The sequence below is a fragment of the Saimiri boliviensis genome, chromosome 1, assembly GCF_048565385.1.
Source record: "Saimiri boliviensis isolate mSaiBol1 chromosome 1, mSaiBol1.pri, whole genome shotgun sequence".
Taxonomy (NCBI): Eukaryota; Metazoa; Chordata; class Mammalia; order Primates; family Cebidae; genus Saimiri; species Saimiri boliviensis.
Window position 1 is genome coordinate 236,875,460 of NC_133449.1, and position 27,820 is coordinate 236,903,279.

Here is a 27,820-nt window from a genome sequence, read left to right on the forward strand (position 1 = left end):
GTAAAGCATTTGCCATAGGGTGACTGCCAGTAAATAGAAACATTATTGTTCTTATTTTCATTCCTTCTGTCAGATCTATGAGGATTTAGTCTATTAAATATTTCTAAGTGATTTCCAATCTAGAAAGTCTAAAGTCATCAAAGGGATGACATTACATCTTGTACCTCTTAATCCTTCTTAATAAACCTTAAGAGGCCAGGTGCAGTGGCTTATGCCTGTAATCCCAGCACTTTAGGAGGCTGAGGTGGGCAGGTCACTTGAGGTCACAAGTTCGGGACCAGCCTCGCCAACATGGTAAAACCCCCTCTCTATCAAAAATACAAAAAGTAGCCAGGCATGATGGCACACATATGTAATCCCAGCTACTGGGGAGGCTGAGGCACGAGAATCATTTGAACCTGAGAGGCAGAGGTGGCAGTGAGCCGAGATCGTGCTACCGCACTCCAGCCTGGGTGACAGAGCGAAACTCCATCTCAGGGGAAAAAAAACCCAAAAAAACAAGAATCCAAAATTTCAACAGACGTAACTTGTGTTTTAAAACAAATCAATCAACATTTAAGTATGTATCATATAATCATACTCAGAAGTATCCTTCTTTGTGTGTGAGACAGTAAGAAGGATAAGGAATAGTTCCTGCCCTCAAAGAACTTAAAGCCTATTTGGAAAGGCAAAAGCTCTACTTATACAAAGCTACCTGAAAACAATAATGGAGGAGGTGACACAGGAATGACTAGAAACATAATAGGACTCTTCTGTCCTGTTAGGATACCTAGCATAACTCAGAGTGGGCAGAAGGGTCCTACTACGACCTTTACTATTATGACTCAGGACAGACCAGGTTGGTGAAAGTGGAGGAGTACCAATGAGGAAAAAAAAGGGCTGAATTGGGTTGGAGAAATGGAGGAGGGAGGCATTCTAGGTATGGGAATCTGCATGAGTGACAGAAGAGAACTGGGAGTGAAAGGTGTGGAGGGAAGAGCCATGATAGATGAACCAGAAACCATGCTGAACTCTAGAAAGGATGGAGTCCATTATAAGACAGCCAGGATGCCAGAGGGATGAGGACATTAATGGTGTGGTATACAACAGAGTACCACTGTGGGATCTCAAAATGACGAAAGGTTGACAGGATTTTATATGCATCAGTCTGACAACAGAGCAGATTGGCAATGATTACATTAATTGCCTTTTAAACCTGTACACAACTGCCACAACCTTATGAAGACTACGACAAATGGAAATCGCAACTGGATGACATAAAGCCCTAACTGCAAACCTCACAAAGATCTAAAATACCTGTGGTAGAAAGAAAAGATAAGTGAAATCTAGATTGAGCCTACTAACCTGGGGATAAATATATTCCCCACATTCCAAAGGTTTATTTTTTTGTCCCAAATGTCATGTTATATAACAGTATGTTTAGTGGAGCAGCAAGAGAACACTGATTTCTGGAGAACTGAATTGTGAGGAAATGGAGACAGAAGGTATCAGGATGGGTGCAGTGGCTCACGCCTGTACTTTAAGAGACTGAGGAGGGAGGACAGCTTGAGCCTAGGAGTTCGAGACTAGCCTAGGCAACACAGTGAGACCCTGCCTCTAAAAAACTAAAAATTAGGCAGGCACGGTGGCACTGTAGTCCTAGTCACTCAGGAGGCTAAAGCAGGAGGATTGCTTGAATCCAGGAGTTTGAGGCTGCAGTGAGCTACGATGGCACTCCAACCTACGTTACAAAGCGGGACCCTGTCTCTTAAAAAAGAAACAAAACAAAATAAAGAGAATGTTAATATGTTAATTAGCTCACAAACATCTGCCAGTGAGAGGAAGGAGAGCTGGGTCTATGGATGAAAAAAGTCAACAGGGACACCAAGAGTTATTAAAAGAAAGTCTTGATGTGTTCATAACTGGGGATCAACGGGTGCATCCACAACTCCCAGGGACCACTGCTGCACCCAAACACAATAAATGGGTTTAAAGTGCTGGGAAAAACTCTGTGCAGGAGGGAGAGAATGAATGAAACAAGATTTCTCAGGTGCTGAAAGGTAGTAAGACCTAGGGTGGTGTTCTTGTGTTTTTAGCTTTTTATAACAAAAATCTTCAAACATACCCCAAAAATGAAAGAACAGTATAATAATACCCCTAAGTGCCATTATCCAGCCTCAATAATTATCAGTATTTTGCTAATTATGTTTCCTCTACTCTACAATCCACAAACACACGGGTTTGTTTTTTGGTTTTTTTTTTTTTCCCAAAGCAAATCCCAGATTTCTCTTTTTTTTTGAGACAGGGTCTCACTCTGGCACCCAGGTTGGAGTCCAGTGGTATGATCATGGTTCACTGCACCTTAGACCTCCCAAGCTCAAGCAATCCTCCCACCTCACCCTCAGGAATAGCTGTGACTACAGGCATGTACCACCACACCCAGCTAACTTTTAAAAAAATTTGTAGAGATGGGGGTCTATGCTGCTCAGGCTGATCTCAAACTCCTTGGCTCAAGCAATCCTCCTGCCTTTGCCTCCCAAAGTGCTGGAGTTATAGGCATGAGCCTCGATGCCCAGCGAAATCCTAGGTTTGATGGTCAGTTTTCTCTCTCTTTTTTTTTTTTTTAAGAAATTTTTGATCCTACTGACTTCTAGCAGAGTGAAAAATATCAAAAAGTACCATCACACACAGTACTGTTTTGTTTCATTTGATTTCATTTATATATAGATATGTATGTGTGTACTGAGATGCAACATAAAATGCATTCTCACTGAAGGTTACATTAAAAAGTTTCAAAGCCAATCGTCTGAAGTTCTTAAACTTTATTGTGCATATGAACAAACTGGGGCCTTTCTATCTGCATTTCTATCAACCACTCAACAGATGCTGACGCTGCTTGTCCTCAAACCATAGTTTAAGTGGCATAGATCTAGACAGGACCAATGGCAGCACTAGCTTTAGTATTTCCCTGGGATTGTAAGAAAAGGGATAAGAGGAGAGCTGTAAACTTTGTAGCAGCAAACTGTGAGATGTGAGCTGAATATAAGAGCACACTATGAAACTAAATATAAACGGTCTCAACTTTTTCTAAGGCATAATAAAATCACTGAAGGAGACACATGAATAGGGATGAAGACAGAGAAACGTAAATGACAGATGACAGAATTAACAAAATAGATTCTATTACCTTTAGTGCCAGGAAGATTACATGCAACAGCCACTTTCTTATGCTGAAATTCTTTTAGTTTCACAATGTTATCTGTAAGTAGGTATCTTTTAGCTAAAAATCAGAGAAAGAAAAAAGTAAAGTCATTTTGACTGTTTTAAAAGTTAGCAAATAACATGAGTAGAGCTTGACTCTCTGATTAACTGATCTTATCTTCACCTATTATAAATAATTCATTAGACAGGTGACAGTAACTCCTGGGAAAAAACATTTCTGGACTACCAGCGAATGCAAATCCTCACCAAAAGAAGTTTTACTTGTGTGCACAAAAGAAGTTAGTGATTAACCGTGTGGGGACTGGTTGACAGGAAGTTGGGATTTCAAGTACAAATAGGCATTTGCCATTTAATTAAAGGGTAACAAGGGCATTAAAAAAAAAAAAACCTAATAACTAACATTTAAATGTAAAACAGGTATATTTAGTTTTGGTTTATCCAGGGAGAAGCATAGTGTAGTGGAAAAGGCTGCAGTGTGACCAGTGGAATTCCCAGTTTCGTCTTCTGTGAAATGAGGGTTAAGGCCTCTCAGATGTGAACTCGAAACACATCTGAGATGCATGGAAATCACTGGTAACAGCTGAGTAGATTTGGGAAACATCAACCTTTCTTTAGGATCTTCAGCTGTGTATGACATAAAATGGACGAAGCTTGGCCAAAGAATCATACACCAAGAGTTCTGAGCTGCAATAACAAGGTAACAATAAAAATTGCTATTTATTTACAGACAGGCAGTCCAGTGAAGTGGTTAGGAACATGTCTCTATTGTTGGCTGTGTTCAAATCCCGCCTCTACCACTTCCCTCTGACCTTGGGCAAATTACTTAACCTTGTTCCTTCTCTGTAAACAGAGAAACGAATGGTACTTCTCTTGCTGGGTGTTGTCTACAAAAAAGGAATTAATGTATGTAAAATACATTAAAATAAGGCCTGACAGTGTTAAATATTTTTACCGTCACTCACTAGCATTTTCTAATTTATTTTTTTTCATAGAGATGTTAAAGGATAGTTTTGAAAAATGAAGAAACATGTGTTCCTGAAGAGCAACGTCGCCCCATCTGAGTACTACAGCCCCAGGGTCAAGACCCCAGCCATTCTTCGATTTGCAGGCACTGGGGGTATCCACGACCCCAATGCAGGGGTCACCACTGAATCCACGTGCAACTAGATGGCAAGGGTGAGCTCCAGGTCAGTGAGTGACTTAGGAACTCCAAAGAGATGCTAGCTGGGGCCTAATACTCCCTTCTCTCCCATCTCGCCCCTCCTTCCCTGGGCTAAAGCCGCCGATACCTCCGAAAGGGCAGCGGCAGCACGCAGAGCCGGAGCCTCCCACCCCGGGATACACCGAAATCTGCAGGGCCTGCAGGAGAACTCCACAGGAAGGCCGAAGTGCAGCAGCCATACTGCCACGGACCACACCAACTGCTGGAACCGGGGCGAGGAGGCGGAGCGTCGGTCCTGACGCCGAAGGCGACGAACAGGATTCTGGGCGCCCCAGAGGTCGAGTAACCCCGCCCCTTCCTCTGTCCTAACCCCCCCTCCCCGGCCATTCCTTTTGGTACGCTCCAAGATGGCTGCCTCCATGGTGCGGCGCGGGATTTTCCTGGCGCGGCAAGTGGTTCGGTCTGAGCTCTTCCCTGCAGGTTGGCGGGACAGCTTCATTTAAGGCCCCTGATTATTCTGTTCTTGAGTGAAGGGAGCGGAGGGTTTTCAAGAGAAGAGAAAGATTGCTAGGGAAGCCATTTGGGGTGTTTGGTAGCGCAGAAGGAGACAAGGTCTCTGATCCGTTTCCTCCCCTCAAATAACAGTGTGTGCCTCTCCAAAGGTATGAAGAGCCGTGGAAGGTTGTGGCATGAGGGAATTTGCGTATGATTCACCAGATTTATGTGTTGGGGTGGTCGTCTTTTTGCTGACGACGAAAAACCCAAATGTGTGCCGGACACAGTATCCCACGCCTGTGGTCCCAGCACTTTGGAGGTCCGAAGCGGGCGGATCGCTTGAGGCCAGGAGTTCGAGACCAGCCTGGCCAACATGGCGAAACCCCATCTCTACTAAAAAATCCAAAAAAATTATCTGGGCATAGTGGCACGCGCCTGTAATCCTAGCTACTCGGGGCGGAGTGGGGGGTGGGCTGAAGCAGGAGCATCGCGTGAACTCGGGAGGCGGGGGTTACAGTGAGCAGAGATAGGGCCACTGCAGCCTGGACAACAGAGCGAGACACTGTCTTAAAAAAAAAGAAAAAGAAAAAGAAAAACTTAAATGTGTCCATTCCTCAGGCTGTGAAGTGTTTCTCCCTTCTGAGGTTTCTTTAGAGGGACTTTAGATAAGCATTTTCCCCTACCACCTCACATTTAGCTGGACCCCTGGTCTTCGTGGAATAATTTTTCAATATTAATCTTACTTTATATCATTTTATGTGATGACCTTGAGCACAGCTTTTGATTGACCTTTCTTTGCTAGTTTTTCACGTGTAGACAATAAATGCTAATAGTTACTTGTAAAGTACTTTGATAACGAAATGGCAGCCGAGTCAAAGCCTGCATACTGGATCTGATAATGAAAACAATGGGAAAATTTGTTTTGTTTTGAGACTGAGTTTCGCTCTTGTTGCCCAGGCTGGAGTGCAATGGTACTATCTCAGCTCACCGCAACCTCTGTCAACCAGATTCAAGCAATTCTCCTGCTTCAGTCTCCCAAGTAGCTGGAATTACAGGCATGTGCCACCACGCCCAGCTAATTTTGTATTTTTAGTATTGTATTTTTAGTAGAGTTTTCTCCATGTTGGTCTGGCTGGTCTCGAACTCCAGACCTCAGGTGATCTGCCTGCCACAGCCTCCCAAAATGCTGGGACTGCAGGCGTCAGCCACCGCTCTGGGCCAAAAAGTTTTAAAGTATTTACAAAAGCCAAATTGGCAGTGATTCTAACCACATAATCCAGACAGATGTATTTGATAATTTGATAAAAATGCAATAATCACACTCGATTTTTCTGGTGCCTTTTATCTTCCCTTTCCAACCTACCTCACATGCCCTATTTTTTTTTTTTTTTTTTAAAGCAAGGTTCACACTTCTTTAGGAACAGCCATTAAACATCAATGTGAAACCTCATAGTTGGCCACCAGTTTTCTGAAGATTCAGTGGTTGACCTGGTGAAAAGTTATGCACAGTGTTTGCCACCTTAGTAAGAATTAGCTGTGTAGCTATTTTCCGTTCATGTGGTTTCCATGAACGACTGCACACAGAAGGCCTTCTGAGAGTACTGTCTTTCCTCACCATCACCTCCCCGGCTTTTTAATCTTCCAGTTCAGAACTGTTGAGCAATGATCTAGGTACTGTCCTTTCTGACTCCACAATATAGAAGGGTGACTACTTGTGCTAGACTGAAGCATATGCTAACAGGCGTCCCCAAACTTTTTACACAGGGGGCCAGTTCACTGTCCCTCAGACCGTTGGAGGGCCGCCACATAACTGTGCTTCTCTCACTGACCACCAATGAAAGAGGTGCCCCTTCCTGAAGTGTGGCGGGGGCGGGATAAATGGCCTCAGGGGGCCGCATGCCGCCCGTGGGCCATAGTTTGGGGACGCCTGTGCTAGAATGAAGGCATAGAGAATAAGAGCTAATAATAAGTAGAGAGTAAGCAAGTCATTGGCATTGAGGATTACGATTGGCTTCCTTGTCCGAGCATTCTGCATCTGCAGATTCAACCAACTGCGCATGAAAAATACTAAAAAGGAAAAAAACCCTAATAATAATAACAATACAACAATATTTTTCAAAGATATTTAAAAAAATACAATATTACAACCACGTACATTGTATTTACATTGTATTAGGCATTATAAGAAATCCAGAGATGACTTAAAGCAGCTTGTCCAACCCTCAGCCCAGGACGGCTTTGAATGTAGCCCAAAGCAAATTTGTAAACTTTCCTAAAATATGAGATTTTTAGCATTTTTAATTTTTTTAGCCCATCAGCTATCATTAGTGTCAGTATATTTTATGTACGTGTGGCCCAAGACAATTGTTCTTCCAATGTGACCCAGCGAAGCCAAAAAAATGGACACCCCTGACTTAATGCAAGAGGCTGTTTGTGGATTATTTGCAAATACTACGCAATTTTATGTAAGAGACTTCTGCATTCTCAGATTTTGGTATCTGAGGGGGTATCTCAGAACTATCCCCCTATGGATATCCAGAAACAACTATATATAGCTTAACCACCTCTCCTCAACTTACACTTACATAGAGAAGGCTGCTCTTGTTCCCCAGAGAAATAAGAGATCCTCCTGGCTTTAAAATTGAAATTCAGTTTGTGTAGAAATGCAACTATCAGTTATAAATGGGTTCTCTGAATTGATGCTTTTGGTTCTAAGACTGTCAGAGCATAGAGGGATGCAGGATATCACTTAGTTTAGCTTTATTTGCAACTGTAGGATGTGAAATTTTTTAACAGCTAGTAAAACTCGTTAACACTCAGGTATCCTTACTATGAATTGGTGGACAGCCATACATCTAACATAATGCCATCAGCTTTTTATCCATCTTTGCTGGTAGATCTAGGAATATAATAATTTATAATATTATTTCTATTGAAAATGCCTTCTAAATTCCAAACATCTAATTTTTTAAAAATCACACTCTATTTGAAATATGGGCACTTACATAATTATAGTCTTTTCCGGTTGGGTGTGGTGGCTCACGCCTGTAATCCCAACACTTTGGGAGGCCGAAGTGAGCAGGTCAAGAATTTGAGACCAGCCTGGCCAACGTGTTGTAACCCCATCTCTACTAAAAATACAAAACTTAGCTGGGTGTGGTGGCGAGCGCCTGTAATCCCAGCTGCTCAGGCTGGGTAGAAGAATTGCTTGAATCCTGCAGGTGGGGGTTGCAGTGAGGCAAAATCACACCACTACACTCCAGCCTGGGCTACAGAGTGAGACTGTCTAAAAAAAAAAAAAATATATATATATATATATATATATATATATATATATATATAAAATATAAAAAATAAATTAAGTAATTATAATTATAGTCTTAGTTCCCCTTTTGAAACTGTCTTAGGAAACCTTATTGTTGCCTCATTATTTTATTTGTAGAACTCAGATTTAGATATGTTAGTCTAGTAAAGATTTGTGTTTATAGTAAGGGAATGATTGGACTGTATATAAATTCACACAGATATGTTTGCATTGGTTTGTTTCAGTTGGAAGGTAGATAGAGAGTAACAACAGCATTTCAGTATTGTGTTTAATCCACCCCCACGCCATCTAGTTATGTTGGGCTTTTGGTCTGCTGTGACTTCAACATAATTATCTGTCATCTTTTCTGTTTTTTTAAAACACGGTTGTTGAGATATACTTCACATGCCAAACAATTCTTCCATATATAATATGCAATTCAGGTTGGGCGTGGTGGCTTACACCTGTAATCCCAACTCTTTGGGAGGCCAAGGCTGGTGGATTACCCATTTCTACTAAAAATACAAAACCTTAGCCAGGCATGGTGGCAGGTGCCTGTAATCCCAGCTACTCCGGAGGCTGAGGCAGGAGAATCCCTTGAACCTGGGAGGAGGAAGTTGCAGTGAGCTGAGATCGCACCATTGCCCTCCAGCCTGGGCAACAGGAGTGAAACTCTGTCTCAAAAACAAACAAAACAACAAATGAAGTATACAATTCAAAGGTTTGAGTAGAAACACAGAGTTCTGCAGCCATTGTCATCGTCAATTTTAGGACATTTTCATTCTCCCAAAAAGAAATTCCATGCCCATTTGCAGTTGCTCCCCCTTTCCCCTCTAGCTTTCCTGATCCCCACCTCTAGCCCTAAGCAACCGTGAATCGACTTCTGTCTCTACAGGCTTGCCTATTCTGGGTAGTTCATATAATGGAATCATATAATATTTGGTCTTTTGTGACTGGCATCTTTTTTACTTACTATGTTTTCAAGATTCATCCATGTTGTAGCATGTATTAGTACTTCATTTTTTATTGTGAATACTATTCCATTGTAAGGATATGCCACTTTTTGTTTATCTGTTCATCAGTTGATGGATATTTGGGTTGTTTCCACTTTTTGTCCATTATGAATAATACTACTGTGAACATTTGTGTACAAATTTTCTGTGGACACAAGTTTTCACTTTTCTTGGCTGTAAAGCTAGAAGTCGAATTGCTAGGTCATAGAGTAACTCCATGTTAACATTTTGAGGAGCTGCCAAAGTCTTTACAAAGCAGCTGCACTGTTCTGTGTTCTCTCCAGTAAGGTATGAGTTTCTGGTTTCTCTGCATCCTCCCCAGCAGCTGTCATTATCAGTTTTTTGATGGTAGTCATTGCAGTGAGTGCATTCGTTTCCATAGGTGATTTTGTTTTTCATTTCTCTAATGGCAAATTATGGCATCTGTCATTGTGATTTGGCTGTGTGTGTATATATATGTATATATATGTATATATATATATATATATATATATATATATAATTTTTTTTTTTTTTTTTTCTTTTTGGAACAGTCTCACTCTGTTGCCCAGCCTGGGGTGCAGTGGCATGATCTTGACTCACTGCAACCTCCACCTCCCAGGCTCAAGCAATTCTCCCGCCTCAGCCTCCCAAGTAGCTGGGACTACATGTGTATGCCACCATGCCTGGCTAATTTTTGTATTTTTTGTAGAAATGGGTTTTTACCATGTTTCCCAGGCTGGTCTCGAACTCCTGAGCTTAAGTGATCCCCCCCACCTCTGTATATATAATTTTAAAGGTATATCTGTTTAAATCCTTTACCCATCTTTTATTTGGTTTGTCTTTTTTATTTTTGAATTGTAAGTTACTGAAATAGTTAGGATACAAGTCCTGTATTGGATAAATGTTTTGCAAATATTTGCTCCCATTCTTTAGGTTGTACTTTCACTTTCCTGAGATTGTACTCTGAAGCAGAAGTTTTAAATTTTGATGAACTCACCATTCGTTCTTTCTCATTCACTTCTTGAGCTCGTGTTTGTTAAACGCTGCCAAAGGCTAGGCATTATGCCAGGAGCTAGGAATACTGGTATGCTATCTTGAATGTTACTCAGCTTTGGCTTAGTGAGTGTCTTTTATTTGCCACTAGGCTACTGGGTCATTGGGTAAGATGCTACTCTTTGCTCTATGTGACATGAGTTAAACCTGCGAATGTAAGATGAAAATGTTTTTAGGCGTAATAATTATAAGGTATTTAATTCATGAGTTAAGCAACCATCAGCAGGTGTTTTTGGTTTTAAGAAAGTGTTCTAGGGCTTGCCTGGGGTATAATTTACTAGGAACAAGTGGTTCCTAGTCTTAAAGTTATAGGAACAAAATTATCAGCATTTTTATCCATAAAATTATAGGCATAGTGCAGTGGTATGTGTGTTTAGTCCTAGCTACTTGGGAGGCCGAGGCAAGAGGATTCCTTGAGTGCAGGAGTCCTGGGCTGTAGTGCACTATACTGATCAAGTGTCCACATTAAGTTTGGCATTGATGGTGACTGACCTTCTAGGAGCAGGGGACTACTAGGCTGCTTCAGGAAGGATAAACCAGGTTGGAAACAGAGCACATTAAAATTCCTCTGCTGATCAATAGTGGGATTGTGCCTGTGAATAGCTACTGTACTCCAGCCTGGGCTTTATAGCAAGACCCTGTTGATTTTTATTTTAAAAATTGTTGTGAAAATTCTGTTTTTCTGCGTCTTATACTTGTTAGGGGTTGAATGCATTTTGTTCTTAACTGAATTGTGAACTATGCAATACTGGTTGCTGTATTGTATTAGATTTTTACAAATATATAATCTAGTAGTTGAAAGGATAGCAATGATGTATTTAATAAAACATATAAAATGAACCTGTTGTAAAGCCATTCATGTTGAAATAATTGCCTGTTTCTTCAGGTAAAAGATGCCTGCTTTCTGCAGCCTATGTAGACAGCCACAAATGGGAAGCAAGAGAAAAAGAACATTGCCATCTTGGTAGGTACCTATTGGACTATTTGTTACGTGTCATTTTCAGTCACTCCATATGTCTTCCATTATTTATGTATATTGTATTTCTTTTCTTTTCTTTTCTTTTTTTTTTTGAGACAGAGTTTCGCTGTTGTTACCCAGGCTGGAATACAATGGCCCGATCTCAGCTCACCTCAACCTCTGCCTCCTGGGTTCAGACAATTCTCCTGCCTCAGCCTCCTGAGTAGCTGGGATTACAGGCACGCGCCACCATGCCCAGCTAATATTTTTGTATTTTTAGTAGAGACAGGGTTTCACCATATTGACCAGGATGGTCTCCATCTCTTGACCTCGTGATCCACCCGCCTCGGCCTCCCGAAGTGCTGGGATTACAGGCTTGAGCCACCGTGCCCGTCCTATTTATGTATATTATACATATATGAAATTTTGCTTTTACGGTGATTCAATTCAAATAAGCACATTTTAAGTCTTAAAGAGTTAGACTTTTATACATGGCAAAATCATTTTTATCCTGTTTATTTCTAATATTTCATTTTTTGCCTCCATGATTAGTCTCCTTATTAGACTGTGTAAACAGTTCTTTTTTTTTTTTGTCCATTTTCACCAAATGGTTTTCATTCAGCCTGTTTTACAGAATTTCGTATTTCATATTTCATTCTGACTTATTATCAATCTCTTCATTTTCTTAACTCCTCTTGTGGTCTTCAGAGCCCTTTTTGACTCGTCTCTATTTCATTGCCAGGTGACAGGTTTGAAAGCGATGTCACAATCTCATGTAAGCTGTTTAGGGAAGATAGTTGATTAACTTCTTCCCAGGCTTTGGGCTTGTAATTATACTTTCTTTTCTCCCGTTCCCTATGATATATTACACAGACAACAGCCTTTCTTTTATAGAATACCAAGCCGTAAAAGAAATCACTGACTCAGTGCACAGTTTTTAAAGATGTACATATTTTAGACTTTTGGTTCTGCTTGCCCTTTGGTACATATAACATCATCAGAACGTTAATAAAGTAAATAGATTGGTGATAGTTTTATGAGACTGATGTAATTTTTGGATCAATTCCAATGCTGATCTAATATATTCCCCCAGATTTCTTTTACTGTTTTTTGGGCTTGTGTCACATAAGAATAAAGTCTCCTGTGTTGATGAATTTTTCCCATAAGTGCAGGAGACATTGCTGTCTCTAATGGTCACCTTATTGGGGTTTTCAGAGATCTCACCCTTCTCTTTCCTGATGACGTGACTGCACAAGCAGAACTTGTGAGCTTGGAGTGGGTGTATGTGCACAGGCCAGCTAAAGCAAAGATGTGGAAGATCTGAAATAAGTAATCATAGCTTCTCTGGGAGAAACTTACAGTTTCATTCTCTCTGCAAGAGACCCTAGTTAGCCTTCTTGTAACAAATACTTTATCATACTCTTCCTCTACCATCTTGAAACTAAATTCATAGCTTTAAAAATCAATATAACTCCTTCACCATGATACAGAGGAGAAACAAAAGAGAAGTAACTTAAATAGTATGTATTTCAGTGTGTAAACAAATGCCTAAGCAACACTACAGTAAGCAACAATGAAGTTAGTCAAAATTGCATATAAATGTGGAATCACTGTAGACATGGAAGAAATCTAGATGGGTCCGGATGTGGTATACTGGTGAATTCAAATACCAGGAGTAGCAATATCATAATGACATAATTTTATTTTTAAAATGAAAAACTCTTAGTAAAATTCTGATTCATTCAAAGGTCTGTCTTCCCTCAAGATGGAGTTGCATTTACAGAAAATTCAGTTTATTTTCCATAAGAAAAGAATACTTTGCTTATATGAAAGAATGGAGTTCCATTACTTATAAACGGTTGTTTTTTTGGTGGTGTGATTGTTATGTCATAAATGGCATGGCAAATTTATCTTTTTATTTAGAAACTTTTTTTTTTTTTTTTTTTTTTTTAAGACAGAGTCTGCTCTGTCACCCAGTCTAGAGTGCAGTGGCATGATCTCAGTTCACTGCAGCCTCCATCCACCTCCTGGGTTCAAGTGATTCTCTTGCCTCTGCCTCCCAAATAGCTAGGATTACAGGTGCGTGTCACCATGCCCAGCTAATTTTTGTATTTTTAATAGAGATGGGGTTTTGCCTATTGGCCAGGCTGGTCCTGGCCTCAGGTGATCTGCCCACCTTAGCCCCCTCAAAGTACTGGGATTACAGGCTTGAGCCACTGCACCTGGTGGGAAATAATTTTAAACTTACAAAAACTGCAAATAACTCCTCTATACCTGTGTGTTTTCTGTCCTTTATAACAGAATACCTGAAACTGGGTCATTTATTAAGAAAAGGAATTTATTTTGTACAGTTAGAGAGGCTGAGAAGGCCAACGTTGAGAGGTGGCATCTGGTGAGAGCCTTCCTGCTGGTGAGGACTCTGCAGAGTCCTGAGGTGGCTCAGGGCATCACATGGCGAGGGGGCTGAGCATGCTAGCTCAGGTCTCTCTTCCTCTTACAAAACCACCAGTCCCACTTCTATGATAATCCATTAATCCATTAACCCATTAGTCCATGAATGGATTAATTCATTCATAGAGCAGAGCCCTCATGATCCACTGGCCTATCAATACTGTTAGACTGGGGATTAAATTTCAACATGAGTGTCAGTGGAGACAAATATTGAAACCATAGCACTACTTTTACTCATGTCCACCTGTTGTTACCATTTTGATTCATTCGTTTTTGCTTTCTCTTTCCTTCGTCCCCCTGTATACGTACTTTCTTTAATCATTTGGGCATTTGTTGCATATAGTATATATAGCTCTTTATCCTGAATACTTCATTGTACATTACCTGAGATAAGGCTATTCTGTTACATAATGGCACATTTACCACTTCAGAAGTTTTGACATTAATATAATACTTTACTATTCATATCCCAGTTTTGGAAATTGACTCAATAATGTCTCTGATAGCATTTTTCCTCCTCCAGTACAGGATGCTGTCTAGGATCATCTAGTACATTTAGTTGTCAGGTCTGTCTAATCTTCCTTAATCTGAAATTGTTCCTTATCCTTTCTTTGTTTCTTACAACATTGTCCTATATATTTTTAAAGAATTCAATCTCTTTCTCTCTTTTTTTTTTTTTATAGAATATTCCTCTTTTGGATTTTTCTGCTATTTTCTCATTGTTGTGATGCTTCCCCAGCCAGAATACTCTCAGTGATGTTGTGCCCCCGCCAGGGTATCACGTGTGGACATACCTGATACCATATGCCTTCGCTGGTCATATTAACTTTGATCACCGAGTCAACTGTGTCTGATTTCTCCACTGTAGAAATCAGACTGGTTTTCTCCCTTTTGAGTAATAGGATATTCATGGGGAGACACTTTAGTACAATGCAAAGAGCTGTTGCTTATCAAAAGTTTGCTCTTATATTTAGCATCAATTCATGGCTTTAGCCTGAATCAATCTTTACTATGATGGCTGCAAAGTAATGATTTTCCAACTCTGAAAATTTCTCCAGATTTACTGGCTAACACTCAGTATCTACTATAAGCAAGAACCCTTCATTTTCTCTCATTTCTTTCTCATCTGTTTATTATCATGCATTATGTTTAAATTATCTATTTGAGAGTTTTTTTAATGATTCATTACCCTCCTCAGTTATTTTGGTGGTCTAATTATCCCATACTTGGCTGATAGAAGCCCTTTCAAGCTGACTTCCATTTCCCCCGACTCCCTTCTTTTTTGATAACTTACTTTCTCTCATATAACAAGGTGTTTCAGGGTCATTTTGCACCTTTTCTAGCCTAGCCCTGGAAACAACCATTTTTCCAAGGAGCTCTGCTTACTTTTGGTGAGGAATGACATTAGAAAACAAGATCTAGGTGCCAGATGTCCTTTTGCTACTGTGAAATATTTGCTTCTTGCCCCATTCAATGGACAGATTTTGGAAAAATATGAATGCACATACACATAAATACATACATGTACACATATGCATGTACACATACTATATATATTTTGCAAATAATGAGTTCATACCAATCCCAAGTTCATCCCCATGGGATTCTTCTTGCCTTGCTCCAGTCCGTATTTGTATCTCCCGTCTTTCATACTGAGAGCCCTGGCTCCCACTAGAGACAGTGCTTTGACATACAGGACAGTCTCAGCATTGCGGGTCATCTGAATTTCCCGTCTTCTGCCCATTAAGTGCCAGTAATGCCTTCCAGTCATTGTGACAGTTAAGAAAAACCTCCACATGCCCTAAAATGCTCTGTAGGGCTAATGCTATACCTTTAGGGCACCACACTGTTCTAGTGATAAGACCAGCATGGACTCATAGTTACACGGCAAGGCGTGTTCTGATGTGCCGTATTTGAATTTATAAGCAAAGTACAGTGAAGTGTACAGATAAAGGAATGATGAATTCTAGGAAAGCTTATTAGCACTTTCCTAGGTATATAGGGAAGATTAAGAAATGAGGTCACTATGCTTGGTGTCTTTGTGTTGGGTATAGTCAATCACACAAATCCAGGGAACATTGTCATGGATACCTGAGTAAGCAGTAACTGTTCGCCAATGCATGAGTATAACCTGCAACGGGGTTGCGCATGGTGGCTCACACCTGTAATATCAACACTTTGGGAGGCCAAGGAGGGCAGCTCACTTGAAGTCAGGAGTTCAAGACCAGCCTGGCCAACTGGTGAATTCCTATCTCTACTAAAAATTAGCCGGATGTGGTGATGGGCGCCTGTAATCCCAGCTACTTTGGAGGCTGAGGCGGGAGAATCACTTGAACCCGGGATGTTGCAGTGAGCCGAGATCACGCCATTGCACTCCAGCCAGACTCCACCTCAAAAACAATGCCGGGCGCGGTGGCTTATGCCTGTAATCTCAGCACTTTGGGAGGCCAAGGCAGGCGGATCAGCTGAGGTTGGCAGTTCGAGACCAGCCTGACCAACATGGAGAACCCTGTCTCCACTAAAAATACAAAATTAGCTGGGCGTAGTGGCACATGCCTGTAACCAGCTACTTGGGAGGCTGAGGTAGTAGAGTTGCTTGAACCTGTTAGGCGGAGGTTGCAGTGAGCCGAGTTCGCGCCATTGCACTCCAGCTTGGGCAACAAAAACGAAACGTCTCAGAAAAAAACAAAAAAAAATTCGGCAATGCGCAAATATCACATGGAGGCATCTGTTACCTTTTCTCGGTTAAGACTAATTTTCTTGGAAAAGCAGTACTAGCTATCGTTTACTGAATTCTTGCCTGCCACCATGGCAGCTGTCCCCTTTGCCTTGAATCTCTCCAGTCAGAATCCATGTTTGCTGCCTTACATTATTTCAGCACTGTGTGCCTTCCTTGCCTGTGATGTGCTAGAGTTTGCACTTGGGAGGCCGACTTCTGGGTGTCAGCCCCAGTTCTGCGGCTTTCAGCCGACACCCCTGGTTTCTGTGCCTATAAATTAAGGATGATGGTAATGCCTGCCTCGCCTGACATGCAGGTGCTTCAGGATCCTGTGGACTGAGGAGTCCCTAGGCCCCTCATTTTTCGCCCTATGTAAGACAGGTGAAATAAGGTTTTGGAACTCACACTGCTTGGAGTAAAGAGACCTTTTGAGACTTTTTCCTCGTGTGTACTGGAATGTAATTGTTGCCTTTCTTTTCAGAATGGGGATTGTTACCGGTTTTACTCGACATCACTACTCGCTTTCCTTAATTTTTATTTAAGCGTTTGGATTAAGCTGTTGGCCCTGAGCTGGGAGGCGGTGGAGCGGTAGGGAGAGCGCCCGTGGCTGCAGCGGTGGAGATGGGGCAGTAGGTGGCAGTGTGGCCCCTGCGGGAATCTGCCGCCCCTTGCATGAAGGGCGGGGAGTGAGCGCGAGGGCTGTCGCGGAGCGTGCGGGCGCAGGACCGCGCCCTGCATGTGGAGCGCTGTGATTGGGCGATGCCTGCCGGAGGGCCGTGAGGTGCTTGGAGCGGGCTCGCTCATTGGGGGAGGGAGGAGGGCCGATATGAGACATTCGCGGGTCCTATCCGCATTGGAGAGCGAAGCAGCAAGGGATGCACGCTGCGGCGTGTGTGTGTGTGTGTGTGTGTGTGTGTGTGTGTGTGTGTGACGCTGCAGCGTGTGTGTGTGTGTGTGTGTGTCTGTGTCTGTGTGTCTTCCAGGTGCCGGAGCGCTGTCGCCCTTGAGCCGTGCCCCGCCGGGGAGGACTGCAAGGGAGACCTTCTGGCCTCTCAGAGTGGGCGTGCTGTTCCGGTACCCCCCCTCTTCGTCCTGGTGGCTGATGGTGCCAAAGCCCTCGGGGAGGGCCTTAGCGTGAGGGCAGTTCTGCAGCGCTGGGGTCACGGTGGACGCCAGTGCGGCTGTCTCGGACCTGAGCCCACGCTGCGTTCCGAGGGCCCCGGTGCTAACGTCAGATCGCCATCCCTTTCCGCGCTGGCAGCAGCCAGCCGGGACCGCCGCCCGTTCCACCGTGGAGAGGAGGAAAGGGGACGAGAGCCTCACTTTCTTTTCCGCCCAAAAAGCTTTCTCGGTGATTGCTGTAGTGCCTGCGACTCCACCATAGGGTCTTTGTCTACATTAAAGTAGTCGATTTCTTTAAAATACTTTTTTTATTGGAGTATACTATACATACTGAAAAGTGTGCAAATCATAATATTGGTGAATTACCACAAAGCGAGTAAACCTGTGTAGGAAACAGAGCATTCCTACCACTCCAGATGCCCCGCTTTCTCCCTAAAGGTGATGGTATCCTGACTTATAACGCCACGCGTTTTTTTTTTTTTGTTCTTCGTGTTTTAACATTTGAATATGTAAACACCTTGGTATAAGGAGCCCCCTTTATCCCTCACCAGGCTTCAACAATTTTCAGCTCTTAGTCTTTATTTTATCTTTATTACTGTTTCCCCATCCCAATGCTTTGGATAATTTTGAAGGAATCCCAAGCAGTAAATCATTTCATCTGTAAGTATGTCGATGTAGATCTCCAAAAGATAAGGGTGCTTTTTAGAAGGGCGCGGTGGCTCATGCCTGTAATCCTAGCACTTTGAGAGGCCGAGCAGGGGTGGATCACGAGGTCAGGAGTTCGAGATCAGTCTGGCCAGCATGGTGAAACCCCGTCTCTACTAAAAATACAAAAAAATTAGCTGGGCATGTTGGTGCGTGCCTGTAGTCCCAGCTACTCAGGAGACTGAGACAGGAGAATTGCTTGAACCCGGCAAGTTGAGGTTGCAGTGAGCCGAGATCACACTACTGCCCACCAGCCTGGGTGACAGAACAAGACTCCATCTCAAAAAAAAAAAAAGAAAAAAGAAAAGAAAAAAATTAAATAGGGTTGTAAATATTACGAAAGATCCAGTTAGTGATCACATATCCCTGATACTGTCATAAATTTTTTTTTATGATTTGGTTGAATCAGGATCCAAATAAAGCTCTTATAATACAATTGGTTGCTATGTGACCCCTTTAACTCTTTCCGAATCTTTTTAATAGAAATGTAAACAGAAGTAGAGAGAGTAGAATAAACCCCCATATACTGTCACACAGCTTCAGCAGTTATCAATTCCCTACCAATGTGGTTTCATCAACTCCCATGCCTTCACCAGATTACTTTTTAACTAATTTAATTATCAGGTTATTTTATGTGTATTTTGATATGTACCTCTAAAAGATAAGGATTTTTTAAAACGTAATTAATCATACTATTCTAAACTAGTAATTCTGTAATATTATTAAATATCCCATTAATATTCACATTTTCCCAAATGTAGTATAAATTTATTTTTATTTTAGTTTGTTGAAAATGTGATCCAGATAAGGTTCATACCTTGCAATGTGTTGAGATGTATTTTTAGTTTGTAAGTTTCCTTCAGTTTATTTATTGAAGAAAACCAGTCTTTTGTGGCGTTTCCCACATTCTAGATTTGCTGATTTCATCCTTATGGTGGTGTTCAGCGTGTTCCTCTACCTTCCATATGTCCTGTGAATCTGGCAGTTGGAGAAAAGGGCTTGATCAGGTTCAGGACTGACTTTTTGTTTTCTTTTTCTTTTGGCATGAATACTTCATAGGAAGTGTTTACTTTTGTCAGGAAGCACACAGTGTTTGGTTGCCCCTCTGTGAAGTTAAAGTTATTTCATTCGGAGCTGCATACTATTGCTATTTAAATTATATCATTTGTTTTCATTTACTACCTAGGAAATTTTTATGAGTGAGCTTTCATTCATCAACAGTTTACTTACCCTGAGATACAGTTTGTATATGTGTTAGTTTTTAAAATAACTTCCAAAAATGATGAATGAGGACTTTTTAAAATGTCGTTAAAGACTCATGGATTTAAATAATTGAGACATTTTAATTCATTGCGGTTGATACTCTTATTGATAGGGCAGTTCAGCTGTGCTCTTGGGCTTTCCTACTTCAGTCAGATTTCAACTTTTGATTGTTTCTGTACTGGACATTCCTTTGGCTAAAATAAACACTGTGTGAAAGCATTGTCTCTGAAATTCCTCTACTAACCTCCTGATCTGTTGGGGAGGTACAGGGTGAAAGTCATCAACATTTACTAGTTAACATACTAGGATCCACTATGAATAGGACTCACAGAGAAAACCACTGAGGAACTGGGTGGGGTGCTGGCATAACGGCAGGGCTGATGGAGAAACTCCCTGGGTTCCATGAGAGGAAGTTTTCTTGAGTCTGTCTACCAAGGATCAAGCACCCAGATGACTGGAGCTGAATTGGATTCATGAGCCCTGCTGGAGTAAATATTTTATTTCTGATTTTTCATATCACAGAGTATGAGACACATTTTGGTTTGGGTTACTGTTTTGCTTGTTTCTGTTGGTTTATTGGTTTCTTTTCTGTTGGTTGGTTTGTTTTTGGAGAACATTCTTTTTGAATCTGAAGAGTATTTCATTGACACATTTGCAGTCAGGTCTGTCTTTTACAGGCACTTCTTCCATTTTAACTGAGATTTAGTTTTGCTGTGTCATTTCAGCTGTAGAGGCCTTTGGCTTTTTGCATGAATATTTCAAATCCTGTTCTTGAGGCCTGATGGGGATTTTCTGAAGTCTGCTTTCGTCAGTTCTGTATTTGTATCTCTGTGGTATCTATTCATTTTCCACTTTTCATATTTGCCAAGTTCTAGAGATGGGTCTGACTTGTGTTTGTCACCCTTCTTTAGTCTTATTAGTATATATGTACACAAAACTTGCTTTCATATTTTTCCTTTATTGGATCTATTTATTTTAAAGCTTCTGGTGACGGACAAATACAAGGAACTCTTAAAATCTATGTCCAAATTCATTGCCAGGCTACTTTTCCATACATCTTTCTGCATCTTCGATGCATAATATGTGTCACATGTCTTCGTTTTTCTTTTAAAATGTGGGAAATAAAAACAGTTTCAGCCTGTATTTTTCAAGATCACTTCTTCTAGGAAGTACAATAATAATCTATATCTGTTTCTTTATTACATAAATTAGATAAAGTATGCAGATGGCCATAAGCCCAGAAAGAGTTTAGTGTTGCCTGAAAGTGTAACAGTAATGTGCAGTTACATAGAAAAGAAAAACTGAAACCATTTCTCTCCTGAAGCTACGAGGATTCAATAAAGGATTCATCTTTTTCTTCAGTGACCTTCATTATCACAACTTTGCCCTGGAGACCACACTCTTTTTTAAGAGGCTTGTTTTTCAACACATCTCTACTACAGATTTTGTGACAGAATTTCATGTACTGTGAAGCTGTGTTACTTTGTTGTGCACCAGGTTAAAATTATCTTGGCAAAGTGAGTTCTTGGTCATTATGTAGTGACTCACATAATCTATAAAACTGCGTTTTGCCCCAGTCTGTTTTATCTGATGTTAATACAACTGTACCAGCTTTCTTTTGGCTGCCTAGTATGTTTTTAATACATTTATTTTCAACTCTTCTGTGTTTATATGATTTACATAGCTGGATTTTGTATTTTTAACCAATCTGACAATCATTATCTTTTTTTTTTTTGAGACAGAGTTTCGCTCTTGTTACCCAGGCTGGAGTGCAATGGCGCAATCTCGGCTCACCGCAACCTCCACCTCCTGGGTTCAGGCAATTCTCCTGCCTCAGCCTCCTGAGCTGGGATTACAGACATGCACCACCATGCCCAGCTAATTTTTTTTTGTATTTTTAGTAGAGACGGGGTTTCACCATGTTGACCAGGATGGTCTCGATCTCTTGACCTCGTGATCCACCCACCCTGGCCTCCCAAAGTGCTGGGATTACAGGCTTGAGCCACCGCGCCTGGCCCTAATCATTATCTTTTAACTAAAAAGTTTCTTCTATTTACATTGTCATTTCATGATTACCAATATAATTGGATTTATTTCTGTCATATTTTGTGATTGGTTTCATCTTTCTTATTTTATTTTATTTTATTTTATTTTTACTTTTGGATTGATTTTTATTTTTGGATTGTTTTTGTTTTTTACTTTTTTGTTTTTCCTCCACTGGTCTGGAGATTATGTCCTCTACATTTTCAGAGATTGTTGCCCTTTAACTTCTAAAATGAATATTTAGCTTATTCTAATGCTCATCACACTCTACTATCCTTTAGAGCACTTTAAGTCCACATACACACACATGTGCTCCTGTCGAATAATAAAGTTTTATCCTTTAAAACACATACATACCATTATTTTAAACAGTCAATCCCCCGCTGCCCCCAATTTAACCAATTTTATTTACTCATTGTTCTTTCTGGCATCTCAAGTTTTCTTTAAAGGATGTTTTTTCCTTCTTTCTAAAAGAAGTTTCTAAGAAACTTGTAAAAAGTTCCTTTAGTGAGTTCTAAAAAGTTTCTTTAGTATTTGTTGTTAATATATTGTCTGTTTTTGTTTGTTTAAAAATGTCTCTTTTTTTGCCCTTGTCCTTTATTTTTTATTTTTTTTAGAGACGAGGTCTCGCCATGTTGGCTAGGCTGGTCTCTAATTCCTGGCCTCAAGTGATCCTCCCGCCTCAGCCTCCCAAAGTACTGGGATTACAGGCGTGAGTCACTTCACTTGGCCATTTTTGTTTTTTCTGAGACAAGATCTTGCTGTGTTGCCCAGACTGGCCTCCAACTCCTGGGCTTAAGTGATCCTCCCACTTCAGCCTGTTGAGTAGCTAGGACTACAAGCACATGCCAGCACACCTGTATTTTGCCCTTCGTTTTGAAAGATAGTTTTGCTACATATGCAATTTCAGGTTGATAGTTTATACTTGCAACATTTTGAACATTGTATTCTATTTTCTGTATTATATCATTCCTATTGAGAAAACGCCTATTAGTATAGTTGCTTTTTCTTTGTAATTTCTCTTTTCTTTCTGGCCACTTTTGAGATCCTTTTATTTATCATTTTCTTTTTCTTTCTTTCTTTCTTTTTTTTTCTTTTTTTTTTTTTTTTTTTTTTTTTTGGCGACATTGCTGTTGTTACTCAGGTTGGAGTACAATGATGTGATCTTGGCTTACCATACCATTTGCCTCCCAGATTCAAAGGATTCTGCTGCCTCAGCCTCCTGAGTAGCTAGGATTATAGGCATGCACCATCATGCCTAGCCAATTTTTGTATTTTTAGTAGATACAGGAATAATTTTACTTTTTGACTTGAGATTGCATTTCTTAAATCTAGAAACCTATGTTTTTATCAATTCTAAAAAATTCTCAGTCATTGTCTCGTCATGTATAACCTTTTCCCATTCTCTTTGTTAACTTCTTTTGGAAATTTAATTTGAATGTATTTTATACATTGTTATTCATTTTTCTGTAGCTCTACTCTTTTACAGTTCTCATTTTTATCTTTGCAGCATTCCGTGTAATTTTTTTTAATCTAACTTTCAGTTCACTAATTCTCACTTCACTGTGTCTAACCTACTTTTTAACTTATTCATTGTTTAGTTTTTACAGCTCTAATGAGATATTCTTCACATAAAATAAACTGTGCATATTTAAATGTACAGTTTGATCAGTTTTGACCAATGTACAGATGTATATGTCCATAAAGTCATCACCACCATCATCAAGATAATGATGTCAAGGCTGCTCCAAGTTGGGTGCCACTATCAGGGTCACAACCAGTGAGGGTCTGTCCTGCAGACCCTGATTCAGCGATGAATGAATAAAGTACACTCACACACAGAATACAATGAATGAGCAGGCTAGGTATCCGTGGCTGCTTACAGACTCTCTGGAGAGTGCTGTAAATAGTTGCAACTACTGGCCCCCACCAGCCAGTGAGACTCGCATTTATTCAGTGAAGTTTAATTGACAGAGGCTTGAGTCAACACCACTAGAGGTTAGAGATTAAAGGACAGGTTCTGATGCCCAAAGCAAACACCGTAAGTGGGTAATATCCCTAGTCAGCCTCCCCTCAAGAGAGCCATCAGAATCAAAGTTTAGTTTTAAGATCATGTGAGTAAACAAGTTATTCAGATAAACTCCCCCATATACCCTAGCTATTTGCTTTACTTATTAACTAAATGTAAACGGGATTTTGGGTACCTTCAGCCAGGAACTATAGAAAAAACCCTTAGGCCTTCCAAAATGGTTTGAGACTATAATCTATAACTTTCTCTAATGTTCTTCCCTTAATACAGGTGTCCCCAAACTTTTTACACAGGGGGCCAGTTCACTGTCCCTCAGACTGTTGGAGGGCCACCACATACTGTGCTCCTCTCACTGACCACCAATGAAAGAGGTGCCCCTTCCTGAAGTGCGGCGGGGGGCTGGATAAATGGCCTCAGGGGGCCGCATGTGGCCCGTGGGCCGTAGTTTGGGGACGCCTGCCTTAATATTTTTGCCACCACCCTGACTCAACTCCCAGAAATGAGCATATCAGTCACCTGCCAGTTTTCTCCAGTTCTTTTATAACCTTTTTCTCCATCCTCTTCCTGCCCTATACCCCGAATTCCCAGGCAATCATGGATATGTTTTTTTGGTCACTATAGAATAGTTTACATTTTTTAGAATTTTATGTAGTAAAGTCAACTCTTTAAACAAAATTCTCAGCTTGGTATATTAGAGATCACAAAAGGAGAGTAGATTAAATCCCCCAAAGAGGTATGAGGGCTGACTTTGTAGTTTATAATCCTCGAGGGACAAGAGTCCTAGTTGTTTACTTTGTAGGGTACATTATTGCAGTGAAAAGTTTTGCCTTTTCACTTCAGGTGTAGTTCCCCTAGATGGTCCTGACTTTACCTGAGGCTCTCTGAATGGGCTTCTTACGTTACAAGTGTTGGTTTCATCCTCTGTTCCCCAAACTAAAGCTCTCCATCACTGTAGATCATCACATGCTCTAAAAGAGACTGTTCCTCTCAAAGGGACTGCTCCCTTAAGCACTCTAATTTTATGCTCCCATCTTGCCTTTAGCCTCTGACACCCATCTACCTTCCTAAAAGCTCAGTCATATATTTGGGGGAAAATTAATATTTTGTTTTATTTTTATATTAGGAGGGATTTTTAAAAATATATTTAATTCATCTTATTCCAGCAATAGAATTCCTATTCAGTATCTTTGAGCTTAGGAGCAACATCTAAGACTTCTTTTGTGCTCCCTCTCATGATTGTTCCCAAACATAACTGACTGATGCTTGATTGGCTATCATCTTCTGGGGCTATTAAAGTTTCTGATGCTACCTGAAACCCAGAGAATTAGATTCTCCCTCTAGGTGAAAAGAAGCCTAGGAATCTGAAGTTTTAAACCCCTCAGGCAGTTTGACTCCTCACCCACGCTTGTGTGCCACTGCACTCATACTGGGAATAGTGCAGGGTTCTCAATAAAAATCTTGTATATTCTGAGATCATTAATAGTATTGGTTTCTTCCAATGGGAAGGGAATTTTTAGTATACATTTTATTTTCTGAACATACTTCCACATTGTCTGTCTAGCTTTAAGTTTTGTTAAATGAAGAATTCAAATTTCAGATCCATTTTTCCATATAGTCTTTGTTGTCCACAGCCATCAGCTACAGTATTTATTCCTGAGGAGCTGAGTAGCAAGCAAAAAAGTATCTTCTTTGGCATATCTCTTTCAACAAAACCTGGGCATCTGCTGGCCCCTCACTGAAACATGAGGTGGGATTTTGACTGTAGAAGCCCACAGTCCAGAAGCCTGTGGCGCTAGCCCTCTGCACACCACAGCTGTCCCAGCTTTCCTCGCCATCCCTGCTCTGTGCAGTTTTCTGCCTCATTCATCATGGCAGCGCTATTCTGTGAGGTGATTTACCACGTAATATATTTGGCAGCAAACCTTTCTCTGACTTGCAATATGTAAATGTTATTCATTAGATGCTGGCTCTGCAGCTGTTATCTTTTCTGAGGTCCCAGCGGATTTCACTTGACTGAAGATGGCTTGATGTGAAGGATTCACGTGCAATCTTGAGTTACCACACTACCGAGGTGGTAGTTAGTGAAGCCACCTCATTCCAGAGTTTGGTTATACATTGTGCACGGTGTGAAACTTACAAAGATATGATGAGTTTTTCATTTTAATCAGGCCATACATCCTGATCGTGCTATTTTAAGTTAAATTGTAAATTATGAGTAGAGGGAGGTAATTTCTCATATTGTCTATCATCCAAACACAAGAGCCTCCATTATTGAAATGATCATAAAGATTTGCTGTTATGAGAGAGATGTTTAACATCTGTAAGAAGCCGGGCGCGGTGGCTCAAGCCTGTAATCCCAGCACTTTGGGAGGCCAAGGCGGGTGGATCACGAGGTCAAGAGATCGAGACCATCCTGGTCAACATGGTGAAACCCCGTCTCTACTAAAAATACAAAAAATTAGCTGGGCATGGTGGCACGTGCCTGTAATCCCAGCTACTCAGGAGGCTGAGGCAGGAGAATTGCCTGAGCCCAGGAGGCGGAGGTTGCGGTGAGCCGAGATCATGCCATTGCACTCCAGCCTGGGTAACAAGAGCAAAACTCCGTCTAAAAAAAAAAAAAAACAAAAAAAAAATCTGTAAGCAAGTAGATTTAATGCTGTTAATTTGCCTTAATGTGAAGGGAGTTGAAGGACTTTTTTGTTTTTATTTTGCTTTAATCACTTGGCTTCAATCTCTTTAAAAAATAAGTCATAAGAAAAGCTAATTACTTTTATATTATATCAAGTTTTAAAGGTTTTATAAAGTTCTTTTCCTCCAGTAGCCACTGAGTCATTGAGATCCATCCCTCAGGGAAAAAAGAAAGAAAAAATGATTAAATGCACAATAGTTTTTCAACAAATACTTATTACTTGATCACTTCTGAGTGTGTCGTTATTACTTGTACCGGTTTCTTCCACCAGGGAGTAAACAAACCTTGGAAACACAATCCCTTTTTTTTTTTTTCCTTCGATTCATTTCTTTAGGTATTTACTAGGTGCCTTTTATGGAACTGTTTTAGAGACTGAGAATGTGTGTATTAGTAATTACATGGGTTTTATTTTTAGTGTAAGAGACAGAAAAAAACAACACAGATTAGCATTTGTTGGTTTTTGTTCTGATTGGCTGATTTATCTTTTAAAAAGCTCACTCAGACTGCTGGGTGGAGATTAGATAATAAGAGTGGGGACAATAATTCAAACAAGGTCAGGATAAAAGAGATATTGGTGGCTTAGTGGTGCTGGTGGTGGTGGTGAGAAATATATACTTATATTTCAAATCTAGAGCCTATAGGATTTACTAACAACTTGGTTATAAAGTGAGAAGAATGGGGTCAAGGATGATGCCTACATTTTTGTCTTGAGTAAACCAGCCAATATAGTGTTCATTTACTGAGATGGGAAAAGCAGATTGAGAGTGGAAATCTGAGGAAATAAGAGAACATGTGATGTTTCGATACCTGTTAGACAAACAAATGGAGATATCACCTATGCAATTGGAATGCAGGTCTGGAGTTAAAGGGGAGAAGTCAGGGTAGGTATGTACATGTGAAGCCAACTATCTGTAGGTGATGGTTAAAGCCGTGGCAGAGAATGAGATCACCTAGGGACTGAGCATAGATGGCGAAGGGAAGTCTACAGTCTACTACTGGGACCTAGAGGCACTCCAACATTTAGACGTCAAGAAGTGGAGATCCTGCAAAGGAACACGAGAAGGAGAGAAAAAAGAGAATATTTTGTGAAGGATAGAATGGTCAGCTGTATCAAATGCTAGTGAGAAGTTAAGTAAGATGGGGACAGAATTGACCACTGGATTTTAACAGTGTGGAGATGGTTATTGGTGTCGGTGGAATATGTTGAAGACTGGGAACTCAGCTATATTTGAGATGACTTCTTTTTTTCCCTGAGATGGCGTTTCGCTCTTGTTGCCCAGGCTGGAGTGCAATGGCACAATCTCGGCTCACTGTAGCCCCTGCCTCCCACGTTCACGCAATTCTCCTGTCTCAGCCTTCCTAGTAGCTGGGATTACAGGTACCCACCAGCACGCCTGGCTAACTTTTTGTATTTTTAGTAGAGAGGGGGTTTCACCATGTTGGCCAAGCTGGTCACAAACTCTTGACCTGCCTTCACCTCCCAAAATGCTGGGATTACAGGCGTGAGTCACTGTGCCCAGCCCTGAGATGACTCTTCTGAGCTGTCTTGCTGTTAAAAGGAGCTGAGAAAAGGAAACATAACTAGGAAGTATGAGAGCAGGGGAGGGCTTTTTTGTTTAACACCATTCATC

General features: G+C 40.9%; 2 protein-coding genes across 6 annotated transcripts in view; one reads left to right on the forward strand and one right to left on the reverse strand.

The window, feature by feature from the left end:
- Positions 1-4,602, reverse strand: part of PTCD2 (pentatricopeptide repeat domain 2) — a 45,122-nt gene extending 40,520 nt beyond the window's left edge. Inside the window, exons 1-2 of one of the 2 annotated variants that reach the window (XM_074384901.1) lie at positions 4,491-4,602; positions 3,167-3,259 (exon numbers count right to left, since the gene is read on the reverse strand). In XM_074384901.1, the coding sequence (XP_074241002.1) occupies positions 3,167-3,259; positions 4,491-4,602 (205 nt within the window). Of the gene's footprint in view, positions 1-3,166; positions 3,260-4,490 lie in introns of those variants that run through there. The other variant, XM_074384910.1, reaches the window with a different exon arrangement.
- Positions 4,603-4,621: 19 nt separating this feature from the next.
- The window catches only part of MRPS27 (mitochondrial ribosomal protein S27), a 103,179-nt gene continuing 79,980 nt past the window's right edge, over positions 4,622-27,820 (forward strand). The window contains exons 1-2 of one of the 4 annotated variants that reach the window (XM_074384893.1): positions 4,622-4,700; positions 11,097-11,174. Coding sequence is in view for 1 of the 4 variants with exons in the window: in XM_010336534.3 (XP_010334836.1) it covers positions 4,771-4,843; positions 11,097-11,174 (151 nt within the window). In the remaining 3 variants the exon portion in view is untranslated. Of the gene's footprint in view, positions 4,701-4,738; positions 4,844-4,864; positions 5,026-11,096; positions 11,175-18,999; positions 19,917-27,820 lie in introns of those variants that run through there. The other 3 variants (XM_010336534.3, XM_074384896.1, XM_074384898.1) reach the window with 3 other exon arrangements.